Source organism: Xyrauchen texanus, chromosome 15, assembly GCF_025860055.1.
Source record: "Xyrauchen texanus isolate HMW12.3.18 chromosome 15, RBS_HiC_50CHRs, whole genome shotgun sequence".
NCBI lineage: Eukaryota > Metazoa > Chordata > Actinopteri > Cypriniformes > Catostomidae > Xyrauchen > Xyrauchen texanus.
The window spans coordinates 35,221,049-35,239,413 of NC_068290.1; the positions used below are offsets into that span (position 1 = coordinate 35,221,049).

The 18,365-nt window shown below is 37.0% G+C and overlaps 1 protein-coding gene across 1 annotated transcript in view; it reads left to right on the forward strand.

Annotated features, from left to right (window-relative positions):
* Positions 1-18,365, forward strand: part of LOC127655601 (threonylcarbamoyladenosine tRNA methylthiotransferase-like) — a 483,546-nt gene that overhangs the window by 445,856 nt on the left and 19,325 nt on the right. The window contains exons 13-14 of the mRNA XM_052143491.1: positions 6,873-6,956; positions 14,822-14,986. Coding sequence (XP_051999451.1) covers positions 6,873-6,956; positions 14,822-14,986 — 249 coding nt within the window. The remainder of the gene's footprint in view (positions 1-6,872; positions 6,957-14,821; positions 14,987-18,365) is intronic.

Below are 18,365 nucleotides of genomic sequence, written 5' to 3' on the forward strand. Positions count from 1 at the left end.
TTCCATTCTCATCTTGTGCTTTTGTACAATTGAATTCAAGTCAAGCACAGAATCCGGCAAAAACGTAATCCCTTGGTCTTCCTTCATTTGATTTGTTTTTGTTGTCATCCCACAACCCGGATTAGACTCAATTAAGAGTAAATATCATATATAGGTAATTCTTCAATTAGGGGAAATTTTGACTACTTAAAATCTTATGGCTTCATATAAATTCAAATATGTATCACATGACCTAGAATTAAGATCTTATTATGGCATTGATCAACCTTCAACTAGATTTTGCTATAGTGCTTGTCGATTTTTAATGGGGTGTGATGGTAATGACATTTATTTATTTTTTTGAGACAAATGTTGGCTAAGCATTGGACATGATAACATGGCAAGATATCAAGCAGTCAATTAACTCTTAACTTATAAAAAAAGGCATTTCTTACTTAAAATTCTCAAATAAAAACTAGTTTGGTAATGACACCTAATGACACCTAATGAGTCCGATATCAGACTCTCTTTAAAAATCTTTTAAAATGAATGAGTTTTGATCTTCACACTGTCAGTATGCTGCTCTGTCAGAGATGCGCTTCCCTGTCACTTCTCACATTATAATTAAAATATAACCTTTATTGAAAAGAATGTTGTGTAAAATGCTTGACGTGATGGTAATGACAGCAGTATTGGTGACTTTGATTGATTCTTTCACATATAAATATTACAGAAAAAAAAAGAACTTTCCTGACATTATTACTTTTAATAAATGTATTATACTGTATATGGGAAATTAAAAGGTCTAGGGAGTATACAAGCCCGAAATATTGAGATTGATCCACAGTTATATTTGCAAAACTCTCAAAAATGAGTTTGAAAAAGATTAAAGCTATTGATGTTTCCTTTTAACTACAGTTCTTTTTTTTAAGTCATACTAGGGAATACTAAAGTAACCCTCATTAAAGAATCACCTATATGTGATCTAACGCCAAGGCACAGGCTAGAGTTTCCAACACAAACTCATATTGGCTTCATGATAGATCTTGGACGTTCTTGTGCATCAGTAATGTGCAGCAGTGCTGGTGAAGTCTCCCGAGGCATACACTGTTCTTCTCAGATGTATGTTTCAGCACGGTGATGGGATTTACACTTTGGAAAAACACTTTCTCCCGTCTTATTTCTCTTCCTGCTGGCCCCTCACCCCACCACAGCTGAGTGAATTCCTGATTAGATATCAGCTTTAGGGCTTTAGCCCGACCAAAAACTTAATAAAGACTGAAATCAAAGGCCGCTCTTCCTCTCCTGAGCTACAGTTACTACTTAATGGTGAGCACACCATTTTTTTTACCGAAAAAGGAAAATTCTGTAATTATTTACTCGCCATGTCTTAATAAAACAGTATTACTTTTTTCTTCAGTGGAACACGAGGAAGAATTCTGCAGAATATACAGAATGCTTTTTTTCATGCCATTAAAATGAATGGAGACTTGAGCCTTTCAAGGCTCAAATTCAAAAGGACCATTAGTATCATTAAATTTGTCCATATGACATGTACAACTAAATTGTCTTCTGATGTTAAACAATAACTTGAATCAGAATGAAATTTAAGTCATTATTCAGTGAAAATGTTCATATGTGCTTCAACTCATTGACTAAATGATCAGATTGACGCTGTTCTGGAATTAACAGCTCACTGGCGGAGAACAAAACAATTGCATGGCTTTAGAATACCTGGTATATAGCGTACAGACCACTTTTATTATTCTTTTATGATACGTTATGGTGGTTTTTCCAGTATCATTCTTTTTTGCACCACAGACAAAAAAGTAATTTAGGATTGGAATAACATGACGATGGGTAAATAATGACAGAAAGATGTGATGAATTAGTCATTCAACATCAGCCCTGTACAATGCTTTTACCATGATAAAGCGCACCTGCGTGGGTGTGCTGACCAATTTGAATGTGCACATATAAATCACAGCTTCTTGTAAAGAAAGTAGGTTCTCTACTGGATAATTTGCCCATGGAACAACACGGTAAGCAGCTTTTGTTTTTTTGCAGCGAGGACCAGTCTTGGTATTTTCTTTCTGTGTGTGTGTGTGTGTGTGTGTGTGTGTGTGTGTGTGTGTGTGTGTGTGTGTGTGTGTGTGTGTGTGTGTGTGTGTGTGTGTGTGGAACCCGAGGAAGGCTATCTTTGATTGCTCTGTGCACCTGTCAGCCAGCTTTGAACATTAACAAGACATGTTCCTCTCTGCCTCAGAGTAGAGTCAGATAAACTTTTGGATTCTCTTTGAAGGAACTTTCGGACATTCTGTTCACATAATGCATCTGTGCAGTTGTTATAAGTGTACAGGCCGTTTGGAGTAAAATTAGAAAGACCTGTTAATGTTTTGATGTGGCTTTTATTATTCTTTCTAAACGTTGTTTCTTTCACACTTCGTAATATCATCCTCATTTGTAATTTTGTTCGAGGCATCCAATCATTATCAAAATTTTCATCATGGGTGCTTATCCTTGAAGACTGTGCTCAAGCAATATGTATCATAGCTTTAAATTCATCAAGATTTGCGACTGTGACGCTGTGATTGTTTTTTTTCTCTCTCATCATCCTTTAAGCAGCCAACAAGATGAGTGGCTTGTTTTTCAGATAGCTTATGTCCAATCCTTCAAATTCAAAATCCTCTGAACATGTTTTCATGAAATACATAGACTTATTCCATATGCATGATTGTGAAACAAGCAAAATATGACTCATTTTATCCAGCAAACCCCTTCAAAAGTGTTTACACATTCATAAAAGTGATTGCATGTGTGCTTTGATGTGGATTTTGTTCTGTTCACTGTGAATACTGTTTAATCCACTTCATGGAAACCAGAATAAGCATGAAGTACTGTATAAATAAACACTCATGGCAAATTAATGGTAGTAGCTCTATTCCAACCCAATCCTCCATGGTCACTTTAAAATGGGCCATAGACATTTTTCCCAGTTTGCACCCTTTTCATGTTTTCCCACCAGGTTGCATTGCCCCCAAATCACCTTGAAGTACTGAATTAAAGTAGGCTAACACATTATAAGAAATAATGCCTCTATTGTCGTTTTTTTCATTAAGTGTATTCAAACAAAATTCTTTCTTCCAATTTTCATAATTTTTTGAGCATAATAATGTCAATCCCTATTAACACATTTTAAATTACTGCGACAGTACAACAACTTCTATTCAATTTTGTAATTACATTTCAAGCAGCCATAATTGCACATTGTTCACACACATTTGAAAATATTTCTTTTTACATTATTTGGTACTTCTGTATGAAGGTCAGTAATTTACAAGCAGTGTTTGGGTGTAATAAAATTCCAAAGGAATTTGCCTAATCACCGTAATTAATTACTTTTTGTACAAAAAGTAGAGCAATATAGTAAGTTTTAAGTTATTGTAATCAGATTACAGTTGACTTTCAATTAAACCAATTACTTAAGTAAATTTTTTGGGTTACACATGATTCTATAATAATATTATATATGCAAAATACATGCATAAAATACATACATTTGTTTCTCTGAAGGAACGAGTCAATGTAAGGGAGTAATTTGTAGGAAAAATAGGAAATATAGGCATTTTGTATTTGTTGATCAGAAAATCTGAAACATTTCAGTGAGTATTTTAGAAAGTAACTCTGTAATTAGTAATGCAATTGCTTTTTCAATAAAGTAATCGATTAAGTCAGTAATCTCAATAAAATTCAAAAGCTAGTGTTTCTGAAAGTGAACTCTGCATTAGATCTAGTTTTGATTAAAAAAAAGTGTATACCATTCTGAGAATATAATTTTTTCATTCACAGAATTATAGATCAGTGTTAATTAAAAGAAGTGCAATAATAGAAAATAATAGGAAATAATTAGGCAATAATACATAGGCCTAATAATGTTTTTTTTCCCTGTTTGGTAATTTATTCAATTAATTTAATGTTTTGTTTTCGTCCTGGTAATTTTTTTCCCCTTCGTCTAATAATTAAATTATTAAACCCAGAGAATGTTGCTGATATAATGCTTTCAAAAGTAAGCTATAAAATTATTTAATTTAGTTTTGGGCTAATGTTAGTGTTCTAATAAAGCACATTGTAGCTTTTCTCCTAGTATTAGTTATTTATTTTTTATTTAATACAGCTTCTGCATAGATGGTTGTGATATTATAAAGCATACTGAAATAACTTTAGTGGAGAGGTAGTTGGGCGCTAATTTTGCCATGGAGCGAGCACAGAGTGGGGTTTCTCTAATCCAGGAGCATGGAGCGAGCGAGGAGTGGGAAATGGACAATCCGGAGTGGAGCTGGAGTGGAGTGATTAAAGAATGCTTTGAGTGCGGAGGGGGAATTGTTGATGCTCCACTCCAATCACATACTCTGCTCCCTGCCATGTGGAGGGTCAGCCACATGAAAGGTAATTTTTTCAGCACTTGTTAAATGACCCCCAATTGCAATAACATCTCTCACAGTGAGTGTACACACCAGTGTTCAGATTAATTCCAGAAAAGTCTCGCAAACCAAACGATTTGGATTTAAACTTCTAAAGCTTCTGCTTGTAGGTGCTGAAGACATTTGTCCCGAAAAGCTGCTTAGTTCCAGAGGATTGGAGCACAAATGGCACAGGGCGATCTCTTCCCAGCTGCTATTAACCTTTGACCTCTGGCACTGACCACACCATGGCTGAGGCTGAGATTGTTGGCCTGTTTTTCAGTGGACTGTCACATTGTGGAATGTCCTCAGAGGGGCATATGTTTCGGGCTGGAGGGTGGCTGATTGCATTTTTGATTCCCGCTGTGAAGTAACGGACATAGGCCTTTCCAGTTTTGCCCTTATAGTGAGAATAATGCCATAATTCAAAGTGAACTTGTGGTTGACATTTTATAAAAAGATGGATATCTACAGTGACCCCAAAAAGTATTAGAACACTAAAGCCATAGTTAAAGATGTATGAATGCATCACTGCATTTTAAGATTTAGATTTTGCATTTATTTCAGAGAAATATTGCACAAACACACATTTTAAGCAAAACATATCGCAAATAAAATTACAACAATGTTTGGACTGTTGGACAGTGTTCAACTAATTTGTTTAAATAACATGCTTAAGTTCAGTCTTCTCCATGCAGGCACAGTTTAATTACCACAGAAGCACATGAAATCTTAACTATCCCGAAAATGCTGAACGAGAAAATGTTTGCAAGCGCTTTTCATGTGGAGTTCATAACGGCGCTTGACGCTGCCTTTGACACCCTGACGCAAATTGTGAATGTGGATGCATGATTGGTGCAGGAACGCATATAGTCACAGTCTGCCAGCTGATTAACATTGTGGAGGATGAGACTTTAAGAGATTTAATGCCCATTGCAATGAATATGCAACAGTTGATTCAATTAGTCAACCTCCATTGAATTGGTGCTATTTTAATAAATTTCTTCCATTGTAAGTGCCTCACTGTTACCCAGTAAGTGTTTTTGATTTTTGTTTTGTTTAAGAAAAGGAGGGTGAAATGAGCCAAAATATTTTTTTTGTGCTAATCAACATTATGCCACAAATGCTGTCAATTGAGGCTGACTTGTATTGAACCCTGAATATTACTTTAGGCATTTAACATTCACACGTTTTCCAATGCTTTTGGGACCACTGCATATAGATGGATGTGTGAATAGATATGCCATCTGGTGTATGCTTTTCCTCACTTTGTTAACCAAAAATTTGCTATTTATTATCCCCACATCATTGAAGTCCAGCTACAGGCTCTCAGCTTGCACAATACTCAGTTCTACATGCTTAGAGCTCACCTGCATGTATGTTTCTTTTGTGTGTTTCATTTGCAAGGCTGGATAGGCGGGCACATTTTAATAAGCACTGGGGTTTAGTAGAGGCACAAAGCAGCCAACCTCTTGCAACAACATTTCAGACACAAGCAGCTCGTCTCCCCTTGTTCCTGCAGTCGGCTTTTCATCCAGAGCAGGCTGAGGGGCCCCCAAACAAAGAGGGACCCTTTCACAGGGCAAGAGGCTCCGCAAAGCACATTAACTTAGTTGTCATTTCAATAGGCCAGATGCTCCGTCTAAATAGACTGATGGCAATCTGGATTCCGTAAAGCGTCTCTCTCTAACCATCATCGGAGAACAACCTTTCCATCTCTTTATATTCTGAAGGCTGCTTTACGTCAGGCCTCAGACAATTTACACACATTTGTGGCCCCTCTAAAATCTTATTGTGCATCAATGTGTGTGCGCAACCGTGCTTTTGGCATGTTTGCATTTCTGTTATTTGCCCAAACATTTTTGAAACACTCTGCATTCATTTTACTGCTTTGAGTAGTAAACCAATGGTTGACACACAAAGCCTTTTTTTTGTACGTATTTAATACATGAACAGTTTCTTTTTGACAGTGTGAATGAAATGGGATATTTTCCATCATAAGATAATATCAACTATAATCTTGACATGATAGAGACAGTGGTGATTGGCTAGACACATGCATTGCTGACTGCTGTAACCCTTTTGTGTTCTCCAATTAGCATCTATTAATGATGTGGCCATAGTGATCTTGCTCTGTTTTTCTCTTCATTCTTTCTTTTTTTTTTTTTTTTGGCCACACAAAGTTTCTGTCTCTGTATGTGTTCCAAATCAGTCACTTGATGGTTAGGATGCTGTCTTCGAAGGCAGCTGGGAGTAGGCAATGAAGCAGCTCCTTAGCGTTTGGGTTTGGAGTTGCTTATATCATAAAGTCTTGCATCTTTGTCTGTTTTAGTATTTCAGACATCGAAGAATGTCTCTGTTCTTATTGGAAAGATAATCATTTCATCTGCAGTTATGTGTTGTTTGAATGTCTTTCTCTCTCATTTCTCACAGGTTGGTGAAAGACAGCATGTGCTGGTCACTGAAGAGTCTTTTGATTCCCAGTACTATGTTGCCCACAACAAGTTTTATGAACAGGTACGAGTAGACCTTTGACTTTGACTTAAAAGTGGTTATTTTCTACATGAACAGGTTATTTGTTTTATATGATGTCATACAATGGCAATTTTTAAGTATTATCAAGAATACAATATTTTTCCTAATATCAAAGGTCTTTCTAGAAAAAGTAAATAATTAATTAAATAAGTGAATTTTCTTGATAAAGAAATATGATCGTGCCTGGTAACGTACATGTAAATGGCTTGAAATAGCATTTTAGCTGTGCACTTTGGATCGCATCATTTATATGAATAAATGTTTTCCATCTGAAAGGACTAAATATTACATTAAACGAATGACAATAAAATGCTAAATAATCTCTTCAGTAATCAAAATACTTTTTGAATGTAACTGTATTATAATTACCAGTTATTTAAAACTGTAGTGGAATACAGTTACTTATATTTTGTATTTTAAATATGTAATCCCATTACTTGTATTCCGTTGCTCCCCAACCTTGTATACGTGTGTATGTATGTATGTATATGTATGTGTGTATATATATATATATATATATATATATATATATATATATATATTAGGGATGGCCACAAGGACTCGGACGTGGCAGCAATGATCGATCTGAAAACGATGATCAATAGTGAATCACGCATGATGTGACTTTTCTTAACTAATCGTGTCAAAGAGGGAGATTAAGCATCTGCCAAATGCATAAATGTAAATGTACATTGATTATCAGAAACTTCTCATGGCAAACAAACTGATACGATGCTGCAGTGCTATCGTTAAAATAATCAAAACAAAGAGAGTGAATTAACTGCTTTTTGAAAACCTTTAGCTGTAAAACGTTTGCTGAACACACTTTATTATCATGTAATGTAAGAACTTTGACTCGTTAATGGATATTATAATAAAAGTGAATTATTGTCACTAAACCTCTCTGCATGACGTAGCACACACCTGCATCTCAATGAAATGAATGAAGATTTCCACTCGAGTTTCCAAGCTAGATATCCGATATAAAGTGTCATTCCTTCGCACTTTCCTCAGTTGAAAGGTGTAAATTCAGACTCTCCGAGTTGAATGGAATGCTTCATGAATCACAGCAACAACAGTACAGAGCATCACAGCTTTCCTCACAAGAGCAAACATTTGGACACACACACACACTTACACATGCACACCAGGCACATGTGGCAGTGTCCAGCAGGTGAGTGTTTCAAACAGCTAGACAGAACACAACGCAGCATCTTCAAAAGTGAACTTCAGCTTAACATGCATATTAAAACGCAATAATTATGGCATCTCCTGTTATTTGAAAATATCCTGTTCAGACAGTCACTAAAAAAACTGGTGCGCACTTACTAAGATTACAACGGCAACCTGAAGGAAGAACAGACAGACGCACGTTGTGCACATTCAGAGTTGGGCAGCGAAACTTCACATAATGACAAAATATGATGCATTCAATTTTGATTATGCAATCTTTTGTACATTTTGTAACATACAATTTTATAACAGCCTATAATAATGACAAGACGATACACTGGAACAACAAGATGCAATGCAGCAGACATGTTGTTATGTACAGTATACAGTTATGAACATGTACTTGCCCCCCTCAATGAGTACTCGAGTAGACAACATTTCCAAAATGCCCATCCCTATTATATATATATATATATATATATATATATATATATATATTAGGGATGCACCGATACCACTATTTATCTTTCAAATTGTGTTTTAATGGTTCTTTTATGTCATTTTTGAGCTAGACCGTAACGAACATGACTTACACACAGTGTTGGATTTGGATCGGAACCGTCGGACTGATAAACGATCCATTTAAAAATGTCAGTATTGGAGCCGATATCGATCCAAGTATCGGATCAGTGCATCCCTAATATATATATATATATATATATATATATATATACACACAGTACTGTGCAAAAGCTTTAGGCAATTGTGAAAAATGTTGCATAGTGAGGATGTCTTCAAAAATAATGAAATAAATAGTTTTCATTTATCACTTAATGTCATACAAAGTCCAGTGAACATACAAAAACTAAATCTGTTCCAAGCTTCTTGGAGAATTCACCAAAGTTCTTCTATCTCTATGTAATTTCAGACTCACACGATGTTCAGTGGGGGGCTCTGTGGGGTCCATGACATCTGTTGCAGGGCTCCCTGTTCTTCTGTTCTAATCTTTTCTATTTGCAAAAGACTTTTGCACAGTACTATATATATATATATATATATATATATATATATATATATATATTAAACTTCAACTTGTGTTGACGATCATCAGTCTTTTTGAAGTTTCCCTTTTTAAAAAGTTTGAAGATTTTTCTCCAGAATAGAAGCTTCTATAATTATCACTCTTGTATTGGACACTTGTTCAAGGAAATTTAAGAGTTTGATTATATTGAACATATTTTTCTGTAAGAGAATTTACGAGGTACTTTGATATGGGTTTAGGTCTTTTAAGGATTTTACAATAAAGTCTGCATTATTATTTTGAACAAAACATCAGGACAAGGCCATTGAAGAAATTGTTAACCTTTATTCAATGCATCAATAATGTCTACTGCACAGTTGTGTACAGAACAAGGCTGTGGAAAAAAATGTCAGTACATCCATCAAATCTGCCATATGAATATTAACAGAACAATGATGTTGAACATTTTTTAGCTTTTAGTCAGTTCTCCCTTCACTTCATAAGGACTGATGTAAAGCACAAAATACCAACTCACCAAGACTCCAATACAACAGCATAAGCATTCTGACTGCTGAAACATTTGTCTTTATGGCCCTGAGCCCTCAATGCACTCTCAGTTCTCTGGGATGATTGACGTTCTATCCACTTTCTCAGCTGGACTTTCTCTCTGCCCAGACCTGGCTTAGTAGCTGTTGCTATTCCACCAGATTCCCTTTTGAAAATCCTTTTCAAAGACTTCTCGTTTCTAACAATGGAACAGCCAGAACTCCATCTTAGCTACCTTGATGCTATTGAAAGATAGAAGTTTAGTTTTGTACCAAACACACAAGACTGAATTCTGAGCTAAATTAAGTTATGGCATTTGTAGACTTTTGTAGGGGGGGGGGGGGTCTGTCCCAATTTGCCTTCATTTCATGAAAAAGAGCTATGTGATCAATTCTGCTAAACTTTTTTTGTTTTCCAAAGGGAAAGAAAATCATACAAGTACATTTTCATTGTTGAGTAAAATGTTTATTTAAGGAAAGTGTCATCAAAAAAACATCGACCATTGTTCGCTGATAATTATGTATTTTTATTTAGTTTTTTACATGGCTGCCGTTGAAAAATTATGACCACAGCATCTGTTGAATTACATTCAAAATATTGATTTGAAAAAATATCGGCCAGTAAATCGGTTATCTGCTTTCTTCCAACATCTTTATTATCGGTTTGGACAAAATCTAACATTGGTTGACTTCAAGTTCCAATTACATGTACATTTTTAAATCCATTCTCTTTCAAACCTAGTTTATGGTCTGAAATTAGATGGATGTTATCACTAAATAGTTTTGTCTGACTTTCCACATCTCAGATTTAGCTTTCAATCAGTCTTGAGCATGGACAAGTGCAATGCCGTGGCTCTCAGCTCCTCATGGGTCATGGGGGATCTTTTCATTATAATACCCAACAGAAAGCCATCTCTAGCACTAGATTGAGGACGAGGCTGCACATTAAAGGATGGGAGGTCTTATTTGGGATGCAAGCCCTCTGTTTTCTTTTCCTCCTTTTGTTCGCCCTCTTTTACTCTTGATCTGGGGACTCAAAGCCGATACGCTCTCCAGAGTCTTTGAGACGTGACTGACCATCCATCAAAGAGAGCCCAGCTTTGCTCAATGGTCTGCCATATACATGGCAACGATTAAGAGCTCAGCTCAGGTTGTTTGGAGCTTAAGCCCAGCCTACCTTTGAGTTTCCAGTGCCGGTGTCAAAGACAAAATTGAAGACAGAGCTGCTCAAACTTGTCAAGGGCTTCTGTCAGCTAGCAGTTTTCATCTTTATAGCATGATTTTTAACTTTGAAACATAGTAACATGTTACTATGTACCTAGTTCAACAGCCACTAAGCGTGCATTGGATACACCTTATCAAATGTACTACCCATGTTCAATAGTATTTTAACACAAACAAACCTCACATTTTTGCTTTTATCTAAAGCAATTTACAGTACACTGAAAGGAAGTTCACACTGACATCAATTTGCAGAGACTAAGGGCTCTATTGTCTTAACTAGGCGCAGAGCTACGTGCAACGACGATGCGATACAGGTTTTCCAGTGTTTGTGAGAGTACTAATTCTAAGGACAATTTTCTTGCCAGCGCAACACACAAGTGGGTGTTAATGGCAGTGCTTGCGCCATCTTTGGGCATAAGTGCATAAACTGTGGGTGTACTGTATGTTAATGAAGTAGTATAAATCACAATTAGCTGTTTTCCTGATAAATGGCTCATTGCGCTAACTGAACACAGTTCTTGCATCTGCAGTTTGGGAATTCAACCAGCAGATGATATCAAAGAGCTATTGGTCACTTGAAATACCAGCCATGATTTGTGCCTCTGTTGATCATTGATTAAATATATGAATAAAATACTCAGTGTGATTATAATACATTCTTTAGTATTTAATGCAACCTACATTTAATTAGTCCTGACAAACACCACATTGTCCATGCGTATATAAGGAGCATGTCATTGTCATAGAAATATGCCTAAATCTATTATTCTAATGTATTGCAAATGGTCCATTTAAACTACCAAATTATTTTATATTGATTTTTCTTGAAAGAGAAAGGAATACATAATAGTATGCAGACAGTGCATTAACTGGAGAAGAACCACAGAATTAACTGGCACTTAACCAAACCCATTCACGTTTTGTGTGCGCTATTTTGCCAACGCACTTGATCGCAAGACTTAGCACATGCTTGCACGAAAATACCAGAACTTCATGGCCATGCCCACTGACTTTGCACAAATTACACATCGCATAGCACTGCACTCAGGACGTAGCAGTCTTAAAATAGGGCTCTACGTGTCGTGTAGACATTTGTTTCAATGAGAGTCTGCAATTTCTGGAATAAGCAAAAGACATGATTGGCACTGCGACTAGGTTGCTAGTTAATTTTATGCAAATGAGCAGTGACAAAATGTGGCGACTACGAATGGGTCTGCAAAAGGTGATGCGTCCCCTTATTCAAAAGGATACTTTCACTGAGAAGGAACACCTATTTAAAATGTCTATTTAAAGTGTCTTATTCAAGGGCACAAAGGTCGTGGATCACTCCCTTGGTTCGAAACAAGGAGTTCAAATATATTCATCTCTATAGTGGTGCTCGGCTGGTGCAAGAAAGCCCTGGAAATACGCAATTTGAAGTTGTTCCGACATGATCACATGGGAATTTGTCATGTTGCTACTGAATTTGCCAGTACGCTTACATCAACGCCATTCTGCCAAGTTACTGAAAAGCGCCATCTCACATCAGACATTTTTGCATCAGTTCAAGTGTGTTTTCCTTCTGCTGTGGCACAACTAAATTGTGTCAGCAGCCTGAGTTCTATTCCAGTGGTAAAACCAGGAAGTAAATGCGTTCGAGAAGTCCTGGAAGTAATTATTCTAAACTGTATTATATAATTTACAACTTTAAAAACGACTCACTTTTGGCATCCCTCTGTGGACATTACATTCGGAAACTGGAGCTTATACAGGCCCATTAGTTCAACAACATTTCTAGCTTCCACCATCAAGGGCAATGGTTTGAATTTTGGCAAATGCAGACCGAGATTTGCTAATGAACTTTAAACCTACTGTCGCCAAAACAACATTGAGATCAGTCTGGGTGCTCATGGGCGCTCAGTTTGGCACCAGGTGTCATGTGATGGCTCGAGTCACTGTTTAATCATCAACAGCAATAGATATGGAAAAATAAAAAGTACATTTCTTGCTTTTAAAAACTCTCCAAAAAAAATAACAATCTTTCACTGTTAAAGCATATACTAAAATATAATGAAATGCTTGTGATGTTAATGTTGCTTGGAAAAATATTTCATCAGAACAATTATTTTTGAATGGCTGTCAATTACGAACCATGTTTTTTGGCAGCGAATGGTGTAGTTCCAGCATCTACCTGGCGGATATAACTAAGATATGCTAACCAGCCAATTCCTGACACCCTGATTCAAAGCCATTTCCTTTAGGTTATCACCCCAGACCTTTAAAAACTATGCCAAGCCACACTTTGTGGCATTTTTTTTAAATTACTGTTAACTCTACAACTCCACTTTCCCCATCTTAGCAGCATTTGGTGTTGTCTGCATTGTGCTTACTTCCCACTATGTGTTGGCCATTTGTTTGAACCAGCAGGTGTGCTGATTAAATTACCCCCTACCAAAAGTGGAGAGTCTCATGGCTATTCAGCCTCATTACACTCAACACTGACTTCCTGGTCCTCCCCAGACATGGAGAATCCCTACACTTCACCTGTTCTTCAAGGCCATACTCTCACTCTAAATAGAGGGGAGACAAAAGACATGCTACCACTTTATCTGCACTTTAAAATGTTAGTGTTTGACCTTCAGGGTTTGTGTAATTGAATGAAAAAGTAAATGGGGAAAAAAAACTCACTCATATTAAAGAATTAAAATTCACAGCACACGTTGGCCGTGGTGTAGATGGAGGAAAAGGAAAACACATTTATTTCCCCAGCCTAATTGAAAACATATTCAACAGATCCTCGTATATGTCTGAGTTTTGATGAATCATAATACACTTTAAGCTCTCCGGCAAGCCTTTCATGTCTGGGGAAGGTGGTTTTTACGCTCTGACGTTATCTGCTGCTCAACGTAATGAAGGCAATTTCAATGTAAACCCCTATAGATCCAACCACACAGATTTTTTATCCAATTCAGCCCCCATGCCTAGACGGATTCATGTCTTTTTAGACCCAATGCAGATCGGAAGACCTAAGAATCCCTCTAGGCCTCAATGGAAATGTCCCAGATGTACTGGGGATAGAGGAGCTACAACGACCTTGTCTTGGGAATGCGACAGCATGTACGATAAAACAAAATGCTTGTTTGTTTTCTTTTTTTTTACCACTTAAAAAAACCGATAAAAGCTGCACCTAATAACACTGTTCAAGATGGTATATGAGTCTTAAAAGCTCAAAGCAAGCTTGTTGAACAGCTTTTATAGAAATGAAAAACAGATCGTGAAGAGATGGGAATTTTTTATGCACAGTTTAAAGTTTACAAGCCGTGTTTGGAATTGCTGTATGTGTGGAGTGGGTACTGTTAAAGGCGCTTGAAAGTGAAGGCCTATGGCACAACTCTCAGATCTGTCAAGTGCTATTGATTTGAGCTCCGAATTATGCTGAACACGAGAAGATCGATGCTGTTTGGTTTGAGCCTCAGGATTCAGACACAGGACGTGTCAAACAAGTCAAGCACATAATGTGGTGTCAAAGTTCAAGCAGCACAGTTGGTTAATTTATATTATATAGGCATGTTTGAATTCTAGATTTATGTAGGGTTTTTTATTCTCTGCCTTGTGGTTTGCATTATATTGTAATTATGAATTACACATTTTTTAATGCACAATGTAATTTCAATGTATTTGACATGGTCATAGATCTCTGCCTGAAGTTTAATGAAAGACAATTCATATTTATTACACTAAGGTAAAAAAAAAAAAATAGAAAATATTTGACATTGAGCTCCACAATTTCAGTAAACATGTCATATTTGTGACCAGCAGAATAGATTTGTTTCTGAACACTGTAGAGGCCCCTGTGTTCCATATAATCTCTTCTTAAATTCATCTTTTCCATCATACCTCTGTAGGTGCTGGTGCCTAAGAAGCCTGAGTTCAAAGGGAAGATGATTGAGGTGGATATTTACGAGGCTGGGAAACACTACATGAAGGGCCGACCGGTAGATGATGCACAGGTCTTCACTCCCTCAATCGCTCAGCCTCTTCAGAGGGGAGAGGTGTCAGGACTCCCTCAGGTCAGTCTGCTTGATTTCTTCTTTGTCCTTTCTTGGACAGAAATTGAAGAACAATTCTGATATGTGATCTCAGATGTGAACCAAATCAACCATAACCATAGTTACTTTTTAACTCAAAAGATAAAGATTTACCCAAATATAGACCAAAGACCCAAAATGTTGGTTGGAATCAGTGAAAACATTAAGGTAAGTCTATTTTGAGAACTTAATTTCCAGAAAATTCTGAATTATACAGTGTTGAGGTGTTGAAATCAAAACACAAGTGTGTGGGGTAATCATTCGGTCACTCAAGGACAAGCACAGGAAACTGGCTGAATGGTCGTTCAGTCCTGCCCAGACCTTTTTACGGCCAACAGACCGCTGAGCTGCCAAAGAGTCTGTCTCAAAGAGCACAATTTTAGATCCACCCCATCAATCGTTTCTCCCACTCTTTCTTTCTTTCTGAAGAGACAGACTTGACAGATTGGAGGCCATTTCCTCAGGCCAGGAATCCAGAATTCACACTCTATTTGCATCCTATTTTACATTAGGAAGAGAGTGTGAAATTCAAAGCATTTTCACAGTTTTTTATTTAACTAATAATAAGTTGAACCACTTAAAGGCAAGAACAGACTACTATAGTTTAGGCAAACTGGATAAACTGTACGTCCTTTGCAAAATCACACTTGCTACAGTTTGTGAGATAACTTTGATAGATGTACATTGGTAACTACAGTAAGTGAGATCAAAGACTCATTGCAAATCCTCTTTATACTCATTTAACTTCATCTGGAGCCTGCCTGCTATCAGAATTTTATGCTGCGTCCACATATCCCTATTATATACCTGCGTCCGAATATCTATGCTTTCCCACTATATACAGTAGTGTTCCAAAAACTGTTTGCCAGTTGAGTAGTATGTTCGAATACCCAGTTATCACAAAACACAGTAAGCGAGAAATACCTGGATGACGTACTATATCCCGCGAGATTCTGAACTGCGGATCAACTGGACACTTTATAAGTCCATAATGTTCAAAATGCTGGATTTAAAAGAATGCCGGTGAACCACGAGTCTGATGGCTCTGTTAACTGTAAGTGATATTTATACCAATAAAGTTATTCCTTGTGTTAAAATGGTGCTTGTTTAAACAATGCATGGCAAGTTTATTTAAATAGCACATTTCATACACAATGGCAATTCATAGTGCTTTACCTAAAAATTATAAATAAAATACTTTTAACAACCAATTAAGAACAAGAAATAAGAATTAAAGTAAAAATTATTAGCGTGCTGTGTGACTCCTGTCAGGCTTCCTAAGCAAGCCTAATTGGCCCGGTTGCTAGGGTAGGTAGAGTCACGTTGGGTTAACCTTCTCGTGGGCGCTATAATGGGGATCTCGCTCTCGGTGGGACGTGTCATGCATGGATGCCGCGAAGAATAGCATGAGCCTCCTCACATGCTAGGTCTCCGCGGTAATGATGGTAATGAGGACTTATCACATTGGCATGCCAAAAAGGGTTGGGGGGTCTAGTGTGATGGACTTGGTCTCAAAACATAAAGTCATTGTCTTGATCTGGGTCTCGGCTTAGAATCTCAGACAAGAACTAAAGGTCTTCACCATTTCCGAGAATTCGATGGCTCTTAAAGACTATTTAACCACTGTACAAAGTGACTTTGTGATTAATTAATTTATTTTTTGCTTGTTTTTTTTTTTTTCATTAAAATGGACAGCTTGTTTGTTTGTTTTTTTATGACTTTTCTTGGTCTGGGTCTTGGGGTTAGATTTCGGTCTGGATGTGGACCTAAAGGGGACTAGTCTTGGTCTTTGGCTCTGGTATTGGTTTTGATCTTGTTCTTAAGAGGGTTTGGTATGAGTCTGTGTTTTGGAGGACCTTGACTCCAACTCTGATTTATGAATTATTTCTGTGCTGTAGGGTGAGAATCCAGTTTTTAGCCATTCTGTGAACACTTTATTGTCAATTGAGAGGGAAAGACAACACTTACAAACTCTCAAATGAAGTGCAAGCTCTCTTTCCTTCATATGCACCAGAAACCTTGAAATGATGCATGTCTGAGAAAGAAGTAATGTAAGTGCGATGTTCTGGTGCTCTAATTGACTCTCCACATGTTGTGCTTTGTCATTGCCTGGAGCTCTAACTGGTTAACTAGTGAACTCACATTTAAATATAGTAGATAGCTGCTACTTACAGAGTCCATTCCACTCCATTAAACTTAAGTCCATAAAACTAGAAACCTGTACAGGCCCTTCCGTTGCCCTCCTGCTATATGATGATGAAACAGAATTATCACCGCCTCTGGGTGTCACGACAGCCACTCAACTCTATTCTCCCAAACACCTTTTGCAATTGCAATTATGAGACGACAAGATATAAGATCCATGCACCAGGTTTCCCAGGATGATGGAAACCCAGAAATAAAAGGTAATTTCAACATGTTCTTAGTGTTGTTTGATTACTTGAGTGAATAATTCTTTCGAGTCATTCTTTTTAGTGAAAGTTTAACCGGTTCGCAGGTCAATCAAAATGACTTATTAAAAAAACTGGTCTGAATCAAAATGTTTTTGTTTTGTTTTTTAAAACAAACTTACCGAGTTATCAAAAATGACTGGAAAAGTAATGGAAATTCATTGGTCAAAATATGTGGAAACCCTGTACCTCCCCTGCAAAGGTGTCAAAGATTGGTAATTAAAGTGTTACCGGTACTTGTTTTAGACTCTGTTCTAGCAAAAAAGAAAAAGAAAAAAGCTCACCTCTACACATTTCTTCTGAACAACCTTTATTAGACGACCATGAATGCTCGCAAGCGTATTTTTCTTCCTGGTTGTTCTCCCTCCCTCCCTTTCTCTCTTGCGCTTTATGGTCTGCTAGGATGGACAGTAAAATCTGATGGGGTGTGAAATTAAAATGTGGATCACATTTTGAAGCATCATTTGATGTCCTCTGTGTGGATGTGTATTCTCTCTCTTCCCTAGAAAAATAGCATAGCAGTCACAGATTAGCAGAGAATGACAAATAGAGACAGTTAAGCCAGCCATAGAATTCCTTAATCACTCACGGAGGGCACTCACTATCCCTTCATTTACAAACGCACATCACATAAAATCCATTGGTGATTATTTCATGTTAATGATATATGCTATATACATACAAACTTCCAGATAAGCCCTTTTTGAAGGGATAGTATGATCATTCTCATTTTTTACTCGCCCTCTTGTTGTCCAAACTCGTATTACTCATATAAGTTAAATGTTTTTTTATTTTTTATTATTCTTTACTTGGTCATTGTGGGCTAATTGAGTGTTTTAAAAGCGTTTGTACAGTTCTTCACTATGGAAGAATGGCAAAAAAATATGTCACCTCATAAAAACTCTTGTGGA